Genomic DNA, 23,890 nt, shown 5'->3' with positions numbered 1-23,890 from the left:
GAACATAGGTATATACAAAATCTTCTTCAATGGGTATTTTTGGTTCCTTAGGCTTCTAACCTTCTAACCTGAGAGTTCTCTAGACTGCTCTCCAAAGGGGCTGGACCAATTGACATCCCCACCAGCAGTGCAGGAGGGTTCCTCTGTCCCCACACCCTCTCCAGCATGTGTTGCTGCTGCCTTTTTTGATGTGTGACATTCTCACAGGAGTGAAGTGGTATCTCGTTGTTGCCAACTGAGTAGTTTCTTTTTTTTTTTTTGGGGGGGGAATTAATGTTTTACATTCAACAGTAAGTACAATAGTCTGTACATGCATAACATTCCCATAACAATACATCCCCTTCTAAGGCACAGAAATAAATTCTCTTCCACTGAAGGAGGCAGTATGATTAAAACCCAGATAATCAAAGGTGGCAAGACATATTTACTACAAAAGAGCCAACAATTTTAACTCTGCCACTTTTTGATTTGCTAAACTTAATTTTTTTTTTTTTTTTTTTTTTTGCCATCAGGGTTATCACTGGAGCTCAGTGACTGCACCGTGAACCCACTGCTCCTGGTGGCCATTTTTCCCATTTTGCTGCCTTGTTATTGCTGTTTTTGGACAGGCAGAGAGAAACAGAAGAGGGGAGACGGGGAAGAGAAAGACACCCACAGACCTGCTTCGCCGCTTGTGAAGCGACCCCCGACGGTGGGGAGTGGGGGGCTCAAACCAGGATCCTTATGCAGGTCTTTGCGCTTCACACCATGTGCACTTAACCCAATGGCTACTGCCCAGCCCCCCTCAATTGTGACTTATAAATTTCTTCTCCTCACATCTCCCATTGTCCTTATTCCTTCTGTCATTCCTAAATAGCCTGTTACTGCAATCTTTTACATTAAGTATGCGAACGTGGCACTTACTAAATTACATTATATAAGAAGATAAAAATCACAAGGGTGTAAACATTTAGTATTCTTTAATATAAGGAAGACAAAACTCACAATACATATGGTAGTAAGCTGGGATGATAAGGGGGAGGTGGTACTGGCTGCTGGGATCGGTATCTACTACGTCCCGTTAGTCTCCGAGGCATAAATGGAGGATAAGGCTGTATGGGGGAAAATGATGAGAAAAGTTTATTAATTGCTACTTCACAGCTACATAATCTATCAAAAATTCTCTTCTAAAGATCTAGAAAAGTTCCTGTCAAGTGCTATTATTTTTTTAACCTAGCTACTTAATATTTCTTTAATGTCAACATAGATGTAAAAAATAATCTAAAACATAAACTTGGGTTTATTTCTCTTCTTCCCTTTTTAATTTAGAGTTCAGGGCACAGTTCTAGCACATGTACTGCTGGGGTTCAAGCCTGGGGCCAAACACATGCAAATCCTTTTTCCTCAGTGGAAGGCATATTTGTCTCTATTTAGTGGCTAGGGAGGAAGCTCAGTGATAAAGCAGAGGACTTCCATGTGTAATGTCGGAATATTAATCATTCTCTTTCTCATCAGTAGCTCTTAAAAACAAAAAGAACACATTTAAAATTCTAACGTAGAGGGCTGACATGCTAGCTCAACTTGGTAGCCAGCCTGCTTTGTCTGGTGCCTGACTTGGGTTTAAGCCTGACAGCCACTGCACTGAAGGTAAAAGCTTCAGCACTGTGTTGTTGTTCTCCCTGGATGTCTGTCTATATGAAAACTGTCAGAGAGGTGAAGCTACAGCAATGAACCACCACTTAAAAGCAACGAATGGAAACTTACTACTCCAAAGGACACCTCCTGGTGCAGAGGGTCATGTGTTAGGAACTGCAGAGGCGCGGATGGAGGTAATGTTGTGGGGTGAGCTGATGGAGGGTAAGTAAAACCTCCCACTGGAAGATGTTCTCCTAAGAGTTCCACTTCATTTTCTATCCTCTGCAGTGGCTGAGAAGGGAGAACACAGTACAGTAATGCACTTGCAACACTAAGTACATATACTGCACTTCTTAATGATCAACACCCCTCCTTCCCCACAATGTCTTTTAAGGCTTCTCTTGGTATTCCTCTCAACCTAAACTCAAACATATGGAAAACACAGATCATATTACAGTCTTCCTGCCTCTAACTGCATTTTAGTAAAAACACCTTCAGAACATGTTAGTCAACATTTTGACCAAATACTAAAGTACAACATTTCTTTTACTCTGAACTTTCTCTTAAGATGAGAGGGGGAAGAAAAAGTCATATAGCTTTTTGGTGACGGCACACTGATACAAGCTTTCAGATGCTTAAACCTGTAACAGAGCTGAATAAGGCATATGTATTTTTAAGTCAGAGCCAGGCTATCAGTAGAGTGAGCTACATAAGGGAGTATGTGCCGTAAAAGCAGCTGATAGGCCTCGATATCAGACTGCAGGTACTGTTAACAGTCATGTGACTGTTACCTAAATTACTTAAAGTTTTTACAGGCATCTACAGAACCGACATGTCCACAAGTCTACTTTAGAAGCCAGGAAATAACTCAGTGATAGATACCAATTACCACATCCAGCACTACCAACAGCCAGAAATGAGTGGCACTCCAGTAAAAAAAAAAAAAGCTATGTAGAGTTCCAAAGTGTGTTATGAACACCGAGACAGTGTACAAAAAGTATACAGTGATATGCAAAGCACATAAGTTTTTGAAGATAGCTTCAAGCTATGTCACATTCAATGCAGCGCACTGTATTAAAAAGTACAGCTCAACACAAATGTCGCCACCCTTGTCCAGTGGGCATGACGCCTACTAGCAGCCACCACCTATTTCCCCCAGTTCAAATCCAGGCTTTTCACAGAGACTTCTTGCTTTCCATGAATTTGTATATTCTGGATACTTCCTATCCGTAAAATTATTACAGCCGGGGCTCTTTGAGTCTGACTCCTTTCACTTAGCAGGATGTTTTTAAGGTTTATCAACCATGCAGTTGGCAAATCAGACTTCTTTTTTATGGTTGAACAGCAATTCACTGTTGAGTGACATTACACTTTGCTCATCCACTCACAGGTGATGGACATTAGTGCTGCTGTGTGCACTGGTACCAACACTTTTTCTACTCTCTTAAATACATGGACTCTCCTAAGTGTCAGTCTGATTTTCCCCTACAGTTAGATAACAACCCACACATTAATCAAAGTATACACAATTATTAACACTTGACTTTGGAAGCTTATGTACTCAAAAGAAGTCGAAACTGCTGATACTAAGAGAAAAAAAAATTCTGGGGCTGAGTGGTAGCGCACCTGGTTGCACACACGTGTTACAATGTGCAAGGATCCTGTTCAAGCCCCCAATCCTCACCTGCAGGGGAAAAGCTTCACAAGTGGTGAAGCAGGGCTGCAGGTGTCCCTCTATTTCCCCCCTCCTCTCAATTTCTGGTTGTCTCTATCCAATAAATAAATAGTTAATTTTAAAAAATAAAAGAAAAAATCCTAAATTCTGATTTACCTATGTGGTTAAATCTGACTTTAGTTTTAAAGAATGTCACATCAGGGGTCAGCAAGATAGCTCACCTGCAAAAATGCTGATCTGCCATGTGTGCCAACCAGGTTTGAGTACCAGTTCCCGTCACACTGGGGGAAGCTTCACTGCTAGTCTTCCTTTCTCCGTCTCGCCGCCTAGCCCCCTCTGACAAAGCTGGCCTAGAGCATTAATCCCCCAGTGAAAAGGGGTAGGGGTGTGTGTGTGTGTGTGTGTGTTCATTCCGTCCACATTCAGGTATGATCGTGTTTGTGTGTTCGGTCCGTCACATTCACGTATGATCATGTGTGTTCGTTCCGTCACATTCAGGTATGATCGTGTTTGTGTGTTCGGTCCGTCACATTCATGTATGATCGTGTGTGTTCGTTCCGTCACATTCAGGTATGATCGTGTTCGTGTGTTCGTTCCATCCACATTCAGGTATGATCGTGTGTGTGTGCGTTCCTTCCGTCACATTCAGGTATGATCGTGTGTGTGTGCGTTCCTTCCGTCACATTCAGGTATGATTGTGTGTGTGCGTTCCTTCCGTCACATTCAGGTATGATCGTGTGTGTGTGTTCCTTCCGTCACATTCAGGTATGATCGTGTTTGTGTGTTCGTTCCGTCACATTCAGGTATGATCTTTAGATTTCCAGATACTAGAACTTAGGAAAGTCTTGGCATGAGTCTGGTCTTGACTCCAGCAAAAGGTTTTTTTTGTAGTACTTTTTAGCAAATTTCTATCTTAACTGGAAAACAGCCAGCTAAACCTCTTCTCTCCGAGACCCAGCAGTGGTGCCTACATCCTTAGCAAACAATGGCTAAACTCCTCCAGAATGGACTGGCTGGGTGCTTTCACATGGCTGAAAAATTCCATTCTAGCCATTTCTACCACTGCTCTCTCTCTTAATATCTAACGGGTCACACGTCCAACTTGACCTGTCTAAACTACTAAGTTCCACAAGATAAAACCCAGAAGAAACTTGTAAAAAATAAAAAAAAAATAAAAAAAATCACTGACAAAACCCCCAGGTTTTTACCTCTCACTTGAACAGCACCACCTCCTCCAGCCCTGTCCCCTCCTAGCTAATATACCTCTCAGGTATGTCTGAGTTCTAGGGCAGGGTTAACTATGATCTCATTTACTTTTCTTTAGCACAGAGCAGAGAAACAGGCCTTCAGAAAAACAACGGAGGCTCTAAGGGCTATTACCGTATTTACTTAAAAAGAATACAAATACTAGTTTAATAAAATCAGCAAAACTGATTCTTCAGATTTATTTCCTGAAGGATTGCAGATAGGAAATACTAAACTTCTACTAGACACGTGGCATAAAATTATTAGAAAAAATTAAGAAAGCAGAATAGTCTGGGTGAATACCTTAATTCTTTTTTTTTAAAATAATTTATCTATTGGATAAAAACAAAGAAATCAAGAGGGAAAGGGGGGAAGTGAGGGGGGGAGAGAGGGAGAGAGAGAGAGAGGAGAAAGACATCTGCAGCACTACTTTAGCTTTTGTTTTGTGGAGCTTTCCCCTTGTAGGTGGGGATCAGTGCGTTGAACCCAGGGCCTGTGCACTGTCACATGTTCGCTCTATCGGGGCACCACCACCTAGCCCCATCTTAATTCTTTTAAAGGACCAGGATGCTTACATCCACTAAGCTATGTGCATTTGGTTTAAATAGCCAATGACAATTAAGAACATAACAGTAGATACCTACCGATCGTGATTGCTGTGTTTGGAAAGGAACAAACTGGCCTGGTGGAGGCAAATGAGGAGGATGATGTGGGGAAAGGTGAGGAGGATGTAAAAGAAACGGGTCACTAGAAATAAGGGGTGGAAATGCAGCATATGGGACTGGCAAGTGCTGAACTGAACATGCTTGAAGCATCTGTAAGAGAAATGGTTTTTGTTAAATAGACAATTATTTTATAAACGATAAAGCTGTTATACCCCACTGACACCAAAATGTTTTATATAATCTATAACAATGAAATACGAGTACTGTTTAATATTTCTGCACCCACTGTAGAATACTAGCAACCAATACTTCTATAGTAACTATACATGTTAATGCTATGTTTTATATAGTTCTTACAAAGCAGTCACAACACCTAACTTCTCCTTTACCCATTTTGAACACTTATGAATCGGGAGTAAACTGCTACACAGAAGAAGCACTCTCAGACTTTGGTCCGAAATGTTCTCTCTCACTGCTGTAAAAACAAACAAACAAAGACTTATCTTTTTATTATTTCTAGGATTTTTGTATTTGTAAGAATCCAAATCACGAGCTGCATGACCGTCTCATATTTCAAATTTGCCAATTTAAGCGCACTGGTATTCTCTATCACTAAGAAACCAAGCCGTGTTAATCTGTTAAACTGCTTGTTGGCATGTGTGTATTCATTCTAATTTCCCAGACATGGCTATTAGATTTAGATCAGGAAAAGTGCTTTACTTAGAAGACATTACTGGCCTCAGACAAGTCATTTAGATCCTCTGGATTTCAGAAACCTTATTTGTGAAATGAGGTGAAATTGGGGGTTGACAGATTAAAGGACAAAATATAAACTTAAGAGTAAGAAAGAAGTGGGGGAGGGGAGTGCACCCAATAGAGTGCATGTTACCAAGAGCAAGGACCTGAGTTTTAGCCCTTGTTCCCCACTGGCAGGGGATAGCCGCTTCACAAGTAGTAAAACAGGTCTGCAGGTGTCTTTTTCTCATCTCTATCTTCCCTCCCCTCTCAAGTCCTCTCTGTCCTAGCAAATAAAACAGAAGAAAAGAAAGGAAGTGGGTGAATCCCTGTTCTCATACTAATGGTATGCTAACATTAAGAAATCATGTTCTGTTTCATCATCGGAAAGTGGAGACCTCTCTTCATCCCAAGTTTCCTATTGAAGATGAAGTAAACAGAGCAAGAACTCATTAAAACCCAGTAAGTACTAAGACACCAAAGTCTGAGAATTTATTAGTAACTGGTCCTGTGTCCTGTTAATAGCCCACAGGGGCAGTTTTTTTTTTTTTTTTTTGGTACCAGAGCACTTCTCACCTCTGGCTTTTGGTGGTGCAGGAGACTGAACCTAGGACCTTGGAGTCTCAGGCATGAGTCTGTTTGCATAACCATTATGCTATCTCTTCCACTCTCCTAGGTCCAATCTTTATGAAGTTTTAAGTATAAACAGTACTGACATATGTGGAAATACACAGACTTTTCAGGACAAATAAATATAACAATGATACATTTATTAAAGATTTCATTGCAATAATATTACTTCTTGTTTGTTTGATTTTTGTAAATCAAAGCACTACTCAGCTCTGGCTTGAGATGGTGTGGGGTATTGAACCTAGAACTTTGGAGCTAGATATGAGTCTCTCTTTGCATAACATTATGCCTGTTTTACCTGGAAGTGAAAAGCTACAAAAGGCAGTTTCAAAAAGCATGTTAACTTCTACAATGCACGTAAGCCCTCTCCAGACATCCTGCACATACTTACTGGAGGAGGCACACTGCAGACGGGGAGGTGCTGCCCACTGAAAACCACAGAGCACCCTGGGACCTGCTGTGCACTGCACGCAGGGATGTGCTGGCCTGTGCAGAGCGGGATCCCATGTGGCGCCACTGTTGTCACTGTGTAAGAAACAGGCACAGCACCCTGGTGGAGCTGTTGAGAAAGGAAAATAGAACATTAGTTGTTTGGATAAACTTTAAATATGAAAATTAATAAAAGTTAAACTTCTTATTGATTTCCTTTTCAGTTGTCTACGCTCTCACAATGCAATTCTCCGATCATTTCAACCAGAGTATTCTTCAACATTGCAATGTTTCATGTGTAATAAGTGATGGCACAAAATGGGCTAAACTCGCCCCTCAAAAAGACTTGAAAAATTCAGATTAAAAGAAAATTGCGGGAGTCGGGCGGTAGCGTAGTGGGTTAAGCACAAGTGGCGCAAAGCACAAGGACCAGTGTAAGGATCACAGTTCAAGCCCCGGGCTGCTCCCCTGCAGGGGAGTCGCTTCACAAGCGGTGAAGCAGGTCTGCAGGTGTCTATCTTTCTCTCCCCCTCCCCGTCTTCCCCTCCTCTCTCCATTTCTCTCTGTCCTATCCAACAATGACGACATCAATAACAACAACAAGTCAACAATAAAACAAGGGCAACAAAAGGGAATAAATATTTTTTAAAAAGCAAACGGCAATATTAACTGTGCAATATTTACTGTTCAGCCTGTCTTACAAACTTACAAACATGGTTACCCACAAACTGTGTCATGCCTGCTAACTAAAATAAAATATTACCCTGCAACTTTTCTTCATTTATTTTGTCCCTGTCTCAAGACTTTGAAGAAATTCATTCTTTTTGATACTAGCAGTATACTTGCTTATCACAGACACATCATTCTTACACTAAGGTGTTGGTATGCTTCTAAATTCTGCTTATAAAACCTTCTGCCCCACCTGCAGGGGAGTCGCTTCACAGGTGGTGAAGCAGGTCTGCAGGTGTCTGTCTTTCTCTCCTCTCTGTCTTCCCCTCCTCTCTCCATTTCTCTCTGTCCTATCCAACAACGATGACAACAACAATAATAACTACAACAATAAAACAACAAGGGCAACAAAAGGGAATAATAAAAAAAAAAACCTTCTGTTTTGATCATCACATTAGGTTCGCTTGTATTACTTACAATGTGGTCTATTTACATAATCAGTTTTACCTTGGTCCCGCCCTGCCTGCAGGGTATTGGTTTAATCCCCACTGGTTAGATGGAAGCTTTCTATGTTCTGTTTGCACTCTTTTTTTTTTTTTTGCTCCGCCCCCTCTCCTAGTCATTTTCCTTTGGCTTGCCACTTCCAGTGAAGAGATGCATAAAAGGTGATGTATCTGATTAATAAACGAGATACTGCTTCCCAGCTCAGCCATGAGTCCCTGGTTGCCTCTCTACTGCCCATGAAGGTAGCCCAGCCTGGCAAATGGTGCCCTGAACAGGGACTGGCATATGGCGCCCAGTGTGGGTGGGGCCTAACCTGCCCATCCCCCAGATAAGTAAACTTGGCTACCTATCCACTATGGGCTGCCTTTCTACTTATGAAGAGGTTTCCCAAAGCCTCTACTCTTTCGTCATGAGACAGTTTCTCTGTCTCTGGAACATTTTGCTCTGGGCCACACTTTGGTTCTCTGACCGGGAACTTTGGTTCCCTGACCAGGAAAAAGCTCCACCTAGTTCTGGTTCCACTGGGGCTCAAACCCAGGACCTTTTGCGTGTAAAGCAGACGTGATAACCACTACACTACGGAACCATTCCTGGAACATTTAGGTTGTTTTCACATCTGCCAACAGGTAAACACAATTATCAAATAGTGGCTGCAGGGGCTAGAAAGAAAGCTCACTAGGTAGGGCACCTGCGTACTGGGCTGAGCAAATGGGAGATGTTAACAGCAACAAAGAAAGTTTCAGTGCTATGGTGTCTCCCTCTTTATATGAGTGAAAAAAAGCTTAGCTGTCTAGCCTAAGATTTTTTTGAGTTTGCTTCCCAGTACCACTATGCTGGCACAGAGAAATATTCTGGATTCTCCCTCTGACAAACAAATCAATCTTTGCAGCGTGAGATGTGGTTCAGGATAAGCACAGACCCTGGGTCTGATCCCTGGCACTCTGCGCCAGAGCAGTGCTTTGGTCTTTCTCTTCCATAAAATAACACTTCAAAACAATCTTTAATATTCATCGTTAAACATACTGTTTGAAATCTGTTATCCAAACTACACACACACACACACACACATATATATGTATATATGTTTATATTTATAATCTTTCCTCCTGTACCCAATTAACTTAGTTTACTGTTGAGAAATTATTTTATCTGGAGAACTCCTGTAACTTCCAGGAGGGAATGGGGATGCAGAACTCTGGTGGTGGGAATGGTTTAGAACTACACCCCTGTTAGCTTCGAATTTTGTAAATCAGTATTAAGTCACTAGTAAAATAAAACAAATGAGTTTTGATTTGAAAAAAAGAAAGAAGTTATTTGAGGGACTTCTTGAAAATTAGAAAGATGCCTTCCACCAAAAAGAGGTAATGCAAATCTTGTAAATCTGTCAAGTCCCAATTCTACTGTTTATAGACTTGACACAGGTGTGACCCGGGGCTGCAAACACCACCGGTTTTAGGTGGTGGTGGAGAGTAAATCCAGGGCCTTCCTCATGAGATACTACTAAACAAATGGCGTCGCCTAAGACCAGTTTTCTGTTCAATTTTTTGGGGGGTAGGAGGGAGAGAGGGAGGTGGCAAGGGAGAGAACAGCAGACAAGACACACAAGACAGAAGACATACCGGGTTCCACCATCCATGGAGCTCACTTGGTGCTACCCACAAGGAGCTGTGGTGTAGGAGCTTGAACCCAGGGCGTTAAGCACAGCCAGGCACATGTTCTAACAGGCAAGTTAGCTCTTGAACCACTTCAGGTCACTCTTTTGTTGAGGATACAGAATCTATAAGTGTGTCTGCTTTATGTACAAAGAATCTTTTTAAAAAAATATTTATTTTCCCTTTTGTTGCCCTTGTTGTTTTTCATTGTTGTTGTAGTTATTATTGCTGTTGTTATTGATGTCGTCACTGTTAGACAGGACAGAGAGAAATGGAGAGAGGAGGGGAAGACAGAGAGGGGGAGAGAAAGACAGACACCTGCAGACCTGCTTCACCGTCTGTGAAGCGACTCCCCTGCAGGTGGGGAGCCGGGGGCTCGAACCAGGATTCTTACACCGGTCCTTGCACTTTGTGCCATGTGCGCTTAACCTGCTGTGCTACCGCCCAACTCCCACAAAGAATCTTTTATATGGGATGGGGATTAAAATTAAGTGACCTCTGATTTCTTTTCTCTTTGATTTGATAGACCAAATTACTGAAGTTCAAGTCTGCACAATGAACAAATGCTACCAAGAGAGAGACAGCATCTTTACTCTTCCTTAGATTTTAGCCTGGCAATTCCTTCTCAATTTTTAAAATTATTTATTTATTTTGAATAGCGATAGAAAGAGAAAAAGAAAGCAAAAACAGAGAGGGAAGGGGAAGAGAGGGAGAGAAAGAGACACCAGCAGCACTGCTTCACCGCTCACGTAGCATTCCCTTGCAGGTGGGGACTGGGAGCTTCAACTTGGGTCCGAGCTCATTTAATTTGTGCATTCAACCGGGTATGCCACCTCTTAGTCCTGCGATTTCTTCTGATTTTAGAGATCTTTTGGTGCCTTTAAAATACTGTTGCAATTACTTAGCTTATTCAGTTGTCCTCAAGCAAAAGGAATTACCTTGCCCATCAGTTTTAGAAAACAAATATGCCGGGGCTGGGTGGTGGTGCACCTGGTTGAACACACACGTTACAATGCATAAGGACCCGGGTTCAAGCCCCCAGTCCCCACCTGCAGGGGGAAAGTTCTGCGAAGTGGTGAAGCAGTGCTGCAGGTGTCTCTCTGTCTCTCTCCCTCTCTATCACCCCCTTCTCTCTCTGTTTCTGGCTGTCTCTATCCAATAAATAAAGATAATTAAAAAAATGTAAAAAAAGGAAAACAAATATCCCTTTAAGATCTTTTATTAGAAGTGTTGGCTATCATTTTAGTTTTGTCTCATTTATAATGTTGATTAAATCAATTACTCTGAAAGATTTCTTGATGCTGAAACTGTCTGGAACTAGAACAAACTCTAGTAATCATTCTTTTACTAAATCACTAGTTTATGCCCTATTATTTATAACACTGCATCAGAATCTGAGAGATGGGTCAGTAGGCAGAAAATATTCTTTGCACATGTAAGGCCCTAAGTTTGGTCTCCTACATCTTGTCCCTCCAAAGTTAAAGAGTATCATTCTAATAGTGATGAGGCTGCCAAAACAGCTCCCCTGGCTAGTGTGCTGCTTTGCCATGTACCCAAACCAGTACCCGCAATGAAGGAGCTTTGGTGCTGTACTAGCTCAAGTGCTCAAAATGGGTAGTTTACTGGTTTTCTCAGCATCCCTCATGAAGCATACTACTTTAGCCTTGTTTCACACCTGAATTTCTGAGCTTCTATATAAGCAAGTATATACAGATGTGTGTGTGTGCATGCATATATGTCTTTTTATCCATGTTAAGATGTTATATCCATTTGCTCTTGTCAAATCCTTAACCAAGGCCACAAAAGCTGTGCCATTCTTAATTTATGACGAACTAGATTTTCTTTTACAAAAAAATCAATTTTTATATTCTTTCTTCACAATTCACTCTTTTAATTCTCCTTTTGGTCTACTCTGGCATCCCCCCCCCCCCCCATTACTCAAGCAATAATGAACTTACTCTCAGTTTTTAAAATAAATAATGAAGGTTTTAAAAAATGCTCTAAGAGTAGCTCCAGGTGTCTCCTACTGCATCTGTTTAGAAAAATTCTTTTTCATTTCAGTCTGTCTCAAATACTTCAGTGTCATTATCTAGTAAACAGACTTTTAACTTCTGATTATATTTTGAGCAGATTATCATGATAAGTAGTTTGATCCGGAAATCTTTCTGTTTATCATACAGTGTTGTAGGTGACAATCTGGATGCCAAGCTGAGTGTCTGTCTCTTATTTACTTATTTATTTATTAACCAGAAATCATGAGCTCTCGCTTATGGTAGTGTAGGGGATTGAACCTGGGACTTTGGAGCCTCAGGCAGGAAAGTCTATTTGTATAACCATTATGCTACCTACCCCCACCCCTTCTTTTAATTTTTTGGGAATTTCTCCAGCCTATATATTTATATGATTATCTCTGAAATCCCACAACTTTCTAAGACTATGTCTGGCATACGGTCTTTTATTTTTTTACCTCAGAAAAATCATGGAGGTTTTGTTTTTCACCTTCAGGCTCTATAAAGACAGTAGGCTTGGGTTCTGACCAGAAAAAGGGAATTGAACCATATGGAAATCAGTAAGCAAAGATGCACCCACCTGACTTGCCCGCTGAATTATTCTAGAAGAAACTGAAAGGGCGAGGAAAGTAGGGATATGTGTTCAAATCACCAGTTAACCTGTTACTTTCTATTAACTTGCTATCAGTCACCCCAAACCAACAATTTACAAAGCTCATTCTCAGCTTTCATGCCTTGATGCTAACTTCTGAAAGTTGAACTTGTTAAAAAGAAGTTATATAGAATTTAATTTTAATCCTTATGAAGAACTGCGCAGAAACGTTTAGCAGGTATTTCCCACACAACGTGTCACTGTACCTGGTCATGTATGTCAACCATGACTGCATTCTGCTGGGGTGGATGAGCCGCAGGGTGTAACAGACGGGGTGATACATTCGGAGGGTGGAAGGCTCGAGGTTCCTCTATTGCTTGCTGCTGTGCGAAAGGGAGATGGTGATAGTTTTCATCTTGACTAATGGAATTATGTCGAGACAGACGATCCCTTCTTCCTCTCTGGCGCCTGACAGGAGGACTGAAACATAGCAAATGTCAGAAAGGTCATTATAAAACGCAATGTTGGAAACCACTCATTCTCTGTTGTCTTTACAATATAGCAGCTATGAATGTTACAGTAATCTCAAGTGTAAAATAATAGTTTGGCACAAAACTTTGATAGTGGGAACAAGGTAGGACTATAGCTTATAATCTTGTAACTCACTAAAAAAAATAAACATACAGATTTGGGGCTGGGTGGTGCACTTTGTAAAGTACCCACATTACCATGTGTTCAAGCCTCTGATCTCCACCTGCAAGAGGAGAAGCCTCACAAGTGGTGAAGCTGTGATACAGGTGTCTGTTTCTCTCACATCTATCAAAACAAAAATGGAAGGGGGAGAAGCAAAACTGCTGGGAGCAATGGAGTTGTGGTGCAGGCATCAGCTCCCAGAGATAAGCGTGGTGGCAAAACAAAAACATGCATATTGTAACTACACACACACACACACACACACCCGTTTTCAGAGTTATTGAAAAATCAATTGCCGGGGCTGGGTTAAGCGCACATGGCTCACATCTCAAGGACCTGCTCAAGGATCCCGGTTTGAGCTCCCAGCTCCCCACCCTCAGGGGAGTTGCTTCATCTGCAGTGAAGCAGGTCTGCGGGTGTCTATCTTTCTCTCCCCATGTTCTCCATCTCTCTCGATTTCTCTGTCCTATCCAATAACGACAGCAATAACAACAACAACAATGAACAACAAGGGCAACAAAAGGGGGGGGCCTCCAGGAGTAGTGGATTCATGGTGCAGGTACTGAGCCCCAGTGATAACCCTGGAGGAAAAAAAATTAAAAAATTAAAAAGTCAACCACCACATTGGCAAAACAGCTCCTTTGGGTAGGATGCCTGTTTTGCCATGGACCTGACCCAAGTCAGTCTCCCCAGCTCCGCATCACACTGGAGGAAACTTGAGTGCTACGGTAGCTTTCCCTTTCTCTGTCTGAAAGTCAGTTTGGACTACTGAAGCACCAATGGGGGGGGGGGGGGTAGTAAGAGGGGGAAGAGTAGAAAGAGTAATCAACTGCCAGGGATTATCTTGGTTGAACTGTATGACACTGCCTTTTTATAAGCAAAAAGTCAAATGCTAGCAACTTCAAGTCTTTCTCTTTTTTTTTAACTCTCTCTCTCTCTAATATATATATATATATATATATATATATATATATATGCACATCCAATATACTGGATTTCACCAATCGTATGCCATGCTTTTCATTCAGATAAAGGAAGACAAGGTAAGACAACACAGGAGCCTTCCCTGGTGCTGTGGCATTGCCATGTGTGGCTGGGGGCTCAAGCCTGGGCTCTGTGCATGGCCAAGGCACTCCCCAGTCAGTGAATGATCTCCTAAACTTCCTAGATGAGCCAAATAACACTTTTACAAAGAAAGCAGGAAGTTACACAACATTTATTTTATGACGATTGCAAACAACAACCAATGATGCAGATGAAAACATCTGTAGTGTCAGCGTAAATATTCCAGCGACACATGGCATCTGGTTATGGAAGGAACAACCACTAATCCCTATGCACCAGTCATATAACATAGTAAAAAAAAAAATCGAGTTCTATTTGTTTTATTAGTGAGAGCAGGGATGCATTGGATCGACCTTCTCGTGGTGCATCCCGTGGGTACCCATTCATTGGGGAAACTGACGATCCTTCCTAGCCGACTGAATCCACATGGATCCCAGTCACTTTCAAAGCCAGCAACAAGCAGACATCAGGCTCAACCTGATGCTGTTGACTGGCTGCGGAAGAAGGGCAAACGCTAGAAGAAGAAGTGAGAGCAGGCATACAGAAGCCAGAGCACTGCTGTGATCTGAGTGACTTTGGAGGTGGGCTTCAGGCTCTCATGCCTGCAAGTCCTGTACTCCACTGCTGTGCTGCTCTCTGTCTTATGTAACTTTACACAAATCTTAGCAAGTTGTTAGAGTAAATTCTTGTTTTTTTTCTCTCCATGGTTTTATTATTATTACTTTCCATGATAGTTTAGCACCAATGTAATTAGATCAGGTTCAATCCTCAGCACTACCATAACCAGAGATGAGTCACACATGTTAGTATGCAAGGACCCAGGTTCGAGCCCCTGGTCCCCACCTACAGGCGGAAAGCTTCACAAGTGGTGAAGCAGTACAGCAGGTGTCTCTCTGTCTCTCTCCCTCTCTATCACCCCCTTCCCTCTCAATTTGACTGTCTCTATACAACAAATAAAGATTAAAAAATAAATAATTAATAAATAAATAAAACAACACCCGATATCAGGTTCTTACCTGGTTAACTAATTCCCTCCTCTAACATTTTATGCCTCTTTTTGCTTCAAAAATCTACATATTATATTGCGTGTGTGCACACCCCTCACTTTTCCTTTAAGCTAATGCTTCATAATGTACTCAGTAGTAAAAGTAAGAAGTAAGCCTTGATGTCTCATTACTAAATAAACAATCAAATATATTCAGATTTAACCAGTCTCCCCACCAATATGTCCTCTCTGGCTCAGAACCCAGTGCAGGTCCCACATTATACACACTGGGTTGTCATTCTGTTTAATATTCTCTGATCTGTGAGCTATTTCTTACCACCTAGGGTAGTTCTGAAGACATGAACACATAATCTGTGATATGTCCCTCAATCTGAATTCGTCTTGTGTCTGACTGGTCTATTACTGGGGAAGACAGCCTCAGAGGTAATTTGCCATATTCAATGCACCATATTAAAGGGCACATGACATGAATAGCTATCATTGGTACATATATATAAGCGCTTATTCACGGACCACTTAGTCAAACTGGTATTTGTAAAGACATTCACTATAAAACCACCATTCTTTCCACTGTAGTTAACAATTACAAATATTTAGGGAAGAAATTTTGAGACCATGCAAATATTAATACTTCTGCTGAAAGTTTTGTCAATAATTTCAGCATGGGTGGTTCTCCAGCAACCACATTATTGTATTATAATGGTGTTTTTTTTTTTAAAAGATTTTTAAACCAACAGATGGGAGGACAGCCTCTTGCTGCTTCCCTACAGATGGGAGGACAGCCTCTCGCCGCTGCTTCCCTACAAATGGGAGAACAGCCTTTCGCTGCTTTGTGGGCGCAACCCACTCTCCCCTTCCAAATTTGCAAGGGGGATCCAATCCCCTACTGCAGGATCTGGGACGTCTCCCAGGACCCTGGACCCGGAGCCGTCCAGCATGTCCGCCTTTGACTCCAAGGGTCTCTCGCTACTGATACCTGACCTGAAGGCTCAGTGAGACTGGTGTTCTTTTAGTGAGATGGGGATCCCGGAAGAGGCCACATATGTTATGCCCAGAAGTTCGAGTACCGATCTCACGCAAAGAAGACCAGAATCACATGCAATAGCAATAGCCTTTATTAGGAAGCTTAAGCTTAGGCTGCTGACACCCTTCCAAGCAAAGGGAGAGTCAGCATCCCCCAACATGCCAGAGTGAACAAATTCTCTGGTACCTCGCATTACAGGCTGCTGTTGTCTCTTAAAAGGGCACTGATTGTTGGGGCCCAGAGGTTTCCAACCTGTGGAGTGCACACATTACTATGCTCAAGGAAGGTTCAAGCCCCTGGTACCCACATGTGTGTTGGGGGGGGGGTGTTGAAGCAGTGCTTCAAGTCTCTCTCTCTCTTTCCCCAACCCTCTCAATTTCTGACTTTATTAAAAAAAAAAAAAAAAAAAAAAAAAGCACCCATCAAATCAGAGTCTCATTCTTAAAGACTCCATTATAAGACCCATTTCCAAACAAAACCAGATAGAATTAGGGGCACAATGTATGAATTTTAAGACAGTTCACAGCACCATCTGAATTCCTAAGTATCAGCATCTTACAGTGACTGTCTTAGCTCCGGGGTGTGTGACTGTTCTGAAGGGGGAGTGTATGCCTCTGGGGAGGGAGGCTAGGGTCAAGTTCACTGAAGAGACAACTGAGAGTTGTCACTCTTTCACACTACAGGCTTTACAGTTTGTAAGAAATGTGGTCATTTTCCAGATTGCTAGACTATGTAGAAGGTACAGAAATGGAGTAGAAAAGAGGGAGCTTGTGCTTGAGCTATTATTTCCTTTTCTCCCATAATCAGGACTGCAGGCTAGCCCACCGAAGTCTTATAGCACAAGGCAGTTGAATGCAGATAATACCATGGACTGATGTTAGGTCATTTAAGTCTTTTTCAATTTCTCCTCAATTACACGCTAAATAAATTTGCATGATTTAGTGTGAGAAGCTAAATGATTTTTTTCTATGAGCGTCTATGCATATGTATTGATGTGCTTATAAAATGCCTACAGAAAAAAAAATCATTTCTGATGTGAAAAAGCAAAAACTCACAAATCTATGAATGGAAGAAAACTGAAGTACAGCCACTTGTAATAAACTGACCTTCTTCTGTTGCGTGCAGGTGTGTTGCATCGTTCCCCTGAGAAGTGATGTTGGCTTGGTCGAACGGAAGGGGGCTGCCTATTAGATGTCATCTCCCATGGTCGCATTGGTGGTGAGGGAGCTGGTGATGCTGATGTATAGTCAAAGACTGAATGAGAGAGGCGCTGTCTCTTGGGACTTGGACTATCTTCACTCTGCCAATGCAACAAAATCAGTAACTGAATACAGCTTCTTAAGGATTTTCCATTCCTGTGAACGCACAAGTGCTTTTACTCCTTTACCCTAAAGTGGGGGGGGGGGGGGGAGGCTACCAAGAGACATTAATACAAGGAGAAAGTTATGTGAGAAAGGAGACACACAGTAAATGATATTAAATAAAAAGTGAATTCTATTTCTAAAAATCATCACAGAACTTATCAGGTAATGACACACAAGGAACCCACAGGACAACATACAATTTTTGAAACTCCAGTCCACAGAGAAATCCCACTATGCTCAGTAACTGTCAGTTACTCTTTAGGCATCAATTCTAAGCTAAAATCAATTTAGGAGTGACAATAATTTAACAAACCCTTGACAAGATTCTATTTTTAATTTGATTACTCAATGAGGGTAGGAAAGAGAATAATCAGAGTGTCACTCTGGCACAGACAATGAGGGATCAAACCTGGGACATCTCATGCTTCATAGGCCAAGGCTTTCTCCACGGCACCACCTCCCAAGGTAACCTTGATATGATTCTTAAACAGTTTTCTGCCTCTTTATTCTTAAGGCCAATAAATTAGTTTCCTTTCTCTAAAAAAAAAAATCATTTATTTGGACAGAGACAGAAATTGCGAGAGGAGCAGAAAAGAGACTCACAACTGCGGCACTGCTCACGGCTCATCAAGATGTCCTCTGCAGGTGGGAACTGGGGCCTTGAAGCCGGGTTCCTGAGCACTGGACATGTGTGCTTGAACCAGGAGGGCCACTTCCTGGGCCCCACATTAATTTTCTTAAAGTTAACAAGGATAAAATGACATATCTGATAGTTAACTGATCAAAATGATTCAATTCTTAGCAAAAATGTGACATCTTAGGAAAGAAACAGAGCTTCAGGTAGCTTATAGTAATATAAGTAATATAGACTTTAAATTAACCATGCCACAGAATTGGTATGGATCATTTAAGTGAATTATTAATTCTCCAGGGCAGATTCCCTGTATAAATTAATTCCCCTACTGAGTCTCAGCAACTGGTGAAATCACAATGTAATAGAAAGATGAGGACTATAGTTTTTCTAAGAGAAACTCTCCATTCTCTAATCTACTTCTGGAAGTTTTAGATATTTGGGTATTAGATAGCTTTTTTAAAAAAAATATTTTTAAATATTTATTTCCTTTTGTCGCCCTTGTTTTATTATTGTAGTCATTACTATTGTTATTGATATCGTTGTTGGATAGGACAGAGAGAAACGGAGAGAGGAGGGGAGACAGAGAGGGGGAGAGAAAGATAGACACCTGCAGACCTGCTTCACCGCCTGTGAAGTGACCCCCCTGCAGGTGGGGAGCCAGGGGCTGGAACTGGGATCCTTACACCGGTCCTTGCACTTTGTTCCACCTGTGCTTAACCCGCTGCACTACCGCCCAACTCCCATTAGACAGTTTTTAATATCAGCTCTGGCCTGTGGTGGTGCGGGGGACTGAACTCGGGCGCGGCATCTACTGCTAGCCCTAACAGCATGCTGGCAAAGACTATACTGGACCGGAAGGGAGTGGTGGTGCGCTTGGCAGAGCAGATATGATATCATGTGCATGGACCCAGGTTCCAGTCCCAGGTACCCTCCCTTCAGGAAAAAGATTCACAAATGTTGGGGCAGTACTGCAGGTAACTCTCCCCCCTTTTAAAAAATTTATTTATTTATATTTTTTTAAATATTTATTCCATTTTGTTGCTCTTGTTGTTTTATTGTTGTAGTTATTGCTGTCGTCGCTGTTGGACAGGACAGAGAGAAATGGAGAGAGAAGGGGAAGACAGAGAGGAGAAGAGATAGACACCTGCAGACCTGCTTCACCATTTGTGAAGCGACTCCCCTGCAGGTGGGGAGCCGGGGACTCAAACCAGGATCCTTACTCGGGTCCTTGCGCTTTGCACCACCTGCGCTTAACTCCCATCTCTCCACTTCTATCTACCACTTCCCATTCAACTTGTCTCCATCCACCAAAAATAAAATATAAAAAAAAGAGGGGCTGGGTGGTGGCCTAGCTGGTTGAGTGCACATGTTATATAATGCACAAGGACCCAGGTTCAAGCCCCTGGTCCTCACCTGCAGGTTCTGGGGAAGGATTGTGAGTGTTGAAACAGGGCTACAGATGTCTCTCTGACTCCCTATCTCCCCCTTTCTCTCAATTTCTCTATCCATTAAATAAATAAGTAAAAATAATTTTAAAAAAAGAGAAGAGAAAAAGAATAATATACTTGACTACATACTACAGGGCTTTAAAAAGTAGCCAATGGAATATAGAAATATTAATTAAACAAAATGACAAAAAGATAAAAATGACAAGCACCTGATGAGCTGATACACAAATTACACATAAGTACTAAAGGTAAACAAAGTCATGGGGGAGACAGCATAATAGTTACACCAAGAGACTCATTCTGAGGCTCCACAGTCCCAAGCCCAAATTCAGTCCCCTGTACCACCACAAGCCAGAGCTGAGCAGTGCTCTAGGAAGGAAACAGACAAAAAAAAGAAAGTCCTATTGGTGGTAAAAACAGACCACACACCGCTTTGTCTTAAAATATTAAATGTTAATAATGAATCATGGGCATTACTTTTCAAATAGATGTACACTGTACAGCTTGATGGAGGCTAAGATAAACAAAACCAAACCACAACTTTGTCCAAAATGGAGAATGAAGCTGATCCAGAAAATGACCTGAAAAAAACACTTGTCATGAAGCTTTCATTTTAAAACAAAGCCATTTCTTTCGAGAGTAATGGTAAGGTGGGCTAGCGACTGCTCTCCAGTGGGAGACTCATGCCTTGGAGTCTTTGAGTCCCAGCACCGCACGGGGGTCAGTCACACTGTACCAGAAGCTCCTGCGCTGTGTCCTGCACCCCCACTCCCAGCCCCGCCCCGCCCCGCCCCGCCCCGCCCCGCCCCGTACAACTGAATGAAAAAGCGAATCTTGGAGTGGTGAAACTGCATCTTATGTGAAGCCCCAGCTTCATACACAAAGAAGTATTATGTGCATCAGACAGACAACTGGTAAAAAAAGAAAAAGAAAATAGGGAAAGGTGACTTCCAAAGTTCCCCCCCTTTTCTTTTTGTGATACGGCTCCTATTAGTGAACCAGAGGCTGTAACACAACAAAAGAAACAAACAAAAAAGAGGAAATGAAGGAAGATGAGTCACTGAGTAGAACTACCGCAGTCTTAGTGTCAAACTTCCCCACCATCTTTAGTGCTCTAGAGAGGAAAAAAACATTTTTCAGAAAAAGGAAACGAAGTAATGTGCAGAGAAACAAGAATCTGATTAACACCAGACGCCCATAGAAACGAGAGCTGCGGCCAGGGAGCTAGTCCGGCAGTCAAGTACGCAGGGTGTGCCAAGTCTCAGGCCCCGTGTGAGACCCACCACACAGCAGGCCAAAGTGGCACTCTGTCACTCTCAACGTGTAAATGATTTTTAAATTTGCACTTACTAATTTGTGTTTTTCTTTATTTTGAAAACAGACAGAGAGAAATCAAGATGGAAGGGAGAGACAGAAAGAAACATATGAAGAGAGATATCTATCTATCTGCAGCCCTGCTTCACTGCTTGTGAAGCGTCACCCTGTAGTTCGAGACCAGGGGCTCAAATCTGGGTCCTTGCGCACTGGAATGTGTGCTCAACCAGGTACGCCACTGCCTGGCCCCTAAATAAATCTTTTTTAAAAGACGCTAAAATTGATTGCGGGAAACCACATTAACCCTAGAATTTAATGCACCAACCAAACTATTACTCTAGTCTGATGGCAAAAATCAAAGGCCTTGCCATCTAAGGATTCTGAGCTGCTTCTCATAGAATCTTTCGGAAAAATGGGTGCTGCTTTTCAAAGAAACACAGGTCATTTGGTAACAGATATCAACTGTGGCAATTAAGAGTGGGGGGGGGATGTTGGGGGGCAGAAGAAAACTTCCTTTCCTCTTCTCCCCCACAGTTTTTAAAGGCAGAGTCAGGTGGGAGGTGGCACCATCATTATTTTGTTTCCAAGACTCCAATGTTTCAGATTTATTCCCAGCATGAAAAATGCTCTGTAACAAGAGGAGAGAGGGGGAGAGGAGCAGGGGGAGGGGGAGGGATGGATAGATATGAGGGAAGAGAGAGAAAGAAGATGAGACAGCTGGGATAAACTCAACATCTCTTCCATACAGGGTGACTCCAACTTTCTTTTTTTATTAAGAGTGGGGGAATGAGAGGGGAGACTAGAGCTACCACAGCACTACTGCCCCCCCCCCCCCCCCCCGTGCCTTCCCTGGTGGCCCCTGTAGCGCAGGGCTCAAACCCAGGTCTTCACACATGGCAGCAAAGCAAATGTTCTGCTGGGTGAACTGCACCTGTCCCCCAATTCCTTTTTTTAAAAATTTATTTTTAAAATGTTTATTTATTTATTTATTCCCTTTTTGCTGCCCTTGTTTTATTGTTGTAGTTATTACTGTTGTTGTTCTTGATGTCATTGTTGTTGAATAAGACAGAGAGAAATCAAGAGAGGATGAGAAGACAGAAAGGGGGAAAGAAAGACACCTGCAGACCTGCTTCACCACTTGTAAAGCGACTCCCCTGCAGGTAGGGAGCCAGGGGCTGGAACCAGGATCCTTGCACTTTGTGCCACCTGCACTTAAGCTGCTGCGCTGCTGCCTGACCCCTACCCCATTCTTATAAAATAGTTTGCTCTAGAAAAATCATTGTCTATACATGTATATAATACAAAAGTTGAATATATAACGTTCATGTAAAATATTATAAGGAAAACGGCAACCATTTCCACTATGTGAAGAAAACAAGCTAGAAAAAAGAGAATGCAAAGTGGATGAAATATGATGCACGATATTGGAAAATGAACGTTAACTCACACAGGAAACATGATAGGTAAAAGTCTGCATGCTGAAGGAAAGGCAGGCAAAGGGATGGCTGAGTAGCAGCACTGGCAGAACTCAGTAAATGAATACAAAAAAAGGACAGAGTTATTTCTTTTTTTAAAAAAAAAAGAATTTTTTTTTAATTTATCCCCTTTTGTTGCCCTTCTTGAGGACAGAGTAATTTCTGAAATAAACACCAAATTAAAGAAACTCAAAGTATTACATATAAGAAGGATAAGAAAAACAGAGAGAAGAAATGTAGGAAAGATGAAAAAGTAGCAGAGAAAACAATATTTAAGAAGCCATAGAGGACTAGGGAGACAGCATAATGGCTATGTAAGATTTTCATAGCCGGGACTCTGAGGTCCCAGGTTCAATCCCCAGCACCAACAAATACCAGCACTAAGCAGTTCTCTGGGGTGTCTGTTTCACTCTTTAAATCAAGTCAGTAAAATATTAAGACAAGAGAACTGTATGCATGTAAATGTGCTGTATATAAAAGTATTGTGTATATTATACATAAGTAAAATATAACATAATGAATATTTGATTATGGCATTAAAGCATACTATCTTCAATTACTGAATGTACAGAATCTGTTCATTTCAAAAACAAGCAAAGAGAAATATGAGTATTGGAGGGGGGCAATGAAATGTCTTTGTATCTTGAATGTAGTGGTGGCTACATGCCTGTATGCATTTGCCGAAACATACAGACCTGTACATTAAAAGGATGAATTTTACTGTCTGTCAGTTATGACTTATGATTTCAGTCATAAGGTAGTGTGAATCCAACTGAAAATATAGGCTTGTTTTCACATAGATGCATATGGACACACACACCTATTATTTCTTCTTTAAGAAAATACTGGGAGTCGGGCGATAGCACAGCGGGTTAAGTGCATGTGGTGCAAAGCACAAGGACCAGCCTAAGGATCCCGGTTCAAGCCCCCGGGGCTCCCCACCTGCGGGGGGGGGGGGGGGGGGTTGCTTCACAAGCAGTGAAGCAGGTCAGCAGGTGTCTATCTTTCTGTCCCCCTATCTGTCTTCCCCTCCTCTCTCCATTTCTCTCTGTCCTAACAACGACGACATCAATAACAACAATAATAACTACAACAATAAAACAATAAGGGCAATGAAAGGGAATAAATAATTTTTTTTAAAAAAAAGAAAATGCCGAGCAGTATATACACAAAGCTATACTTTTACAGAAACACTAAAATGCCAACTAAATGCACAGCAGAAAACAAGATAAGAATATTCATGGCAGCACCGTTCTCAGTAACAGCAAAACTCTGGAAACTACCCAAATGTCCATGAAAACTAGAGGGACACAGGATTAATGACATGCACGAAATACTCTAGGCAGGAAAATGAACCAACTGCACACTCGCATCCACTGTTAATATGAATTAATCTCAAAACAAACCCGAAAAAGTGCACAAAGTATAATATCTATCAGACAGTTTAA

General features: G+C 41.8%; 1 protein-coding gene and 1 non-coding gene across 10 annotated transcripts in view; both read right to left on the bottom strand.

Annotated features, from left to right (window-relative positions):
• The window catches only part of RNF38 (ring finger protein 38), a 109,309-nt gene that overhangs the window by 11,229 nt on the left and 74,190 nt on the right, over window positions 1-23,890 (bottom strand). For all 9 annotated transcript variants that reach the window (XM_060199179.1, XM_060199175.1, XM_060199177.1 and 6 more), the window contains 6 exons: window positions 17,314-17,507; window positions 12,686-12,899; window positions 6,956-7,123; window positions 5,179-5,349; window positions 1,744-1,905; window positions 985-1,091 (listed from right to left, as the gene is read on the bottom strand). In XM_060199179.1, coding sequence (XP_060055162.1) covers window positions 985-1,091; window positions 1,744-1,905; window positions 5,179-5,349; window positions 6,956-7,123; window positions 12,686-12,899; window positions 17,314-17,507 — 1,016 coding nt within the window. The remainder of the gene's footprint in view (window positions 1-984; window positions 1,092-1,743; window positions 1,906-5,178; window positions 5,350-6,955; window positions 7,124-12,685; window positions 12,900-17,313; window positions 17,508-23,890) is intronic.
• TRNAV-UAC (transfer RNA valine (anticodon UAC)) lies at window positions 8,680-8,752 on the bottom strand. The gene has a single exon. It is a non-coding gene; the product is annotated as a tRNA-Val (tRNA).

Source organism: Erinaceus europaeus, chromosome 10 (genome assembly GCF_950295315.1).
Source record: "Erinaceus europaeus chromosome 10, mEriEur2.1, whole genome shotgun sequence".
Taxonomy (NCBI): domain Eukaryota; kingdom Metazoa; phylum Chordata; class Mammalia; order Eulipotyphla; family Erinaceidae; genus Erinaceus; species Erinaceus europaeus.
This window is presented reverse-complemented; position numbering and strand designations above follow the sequence as displayed.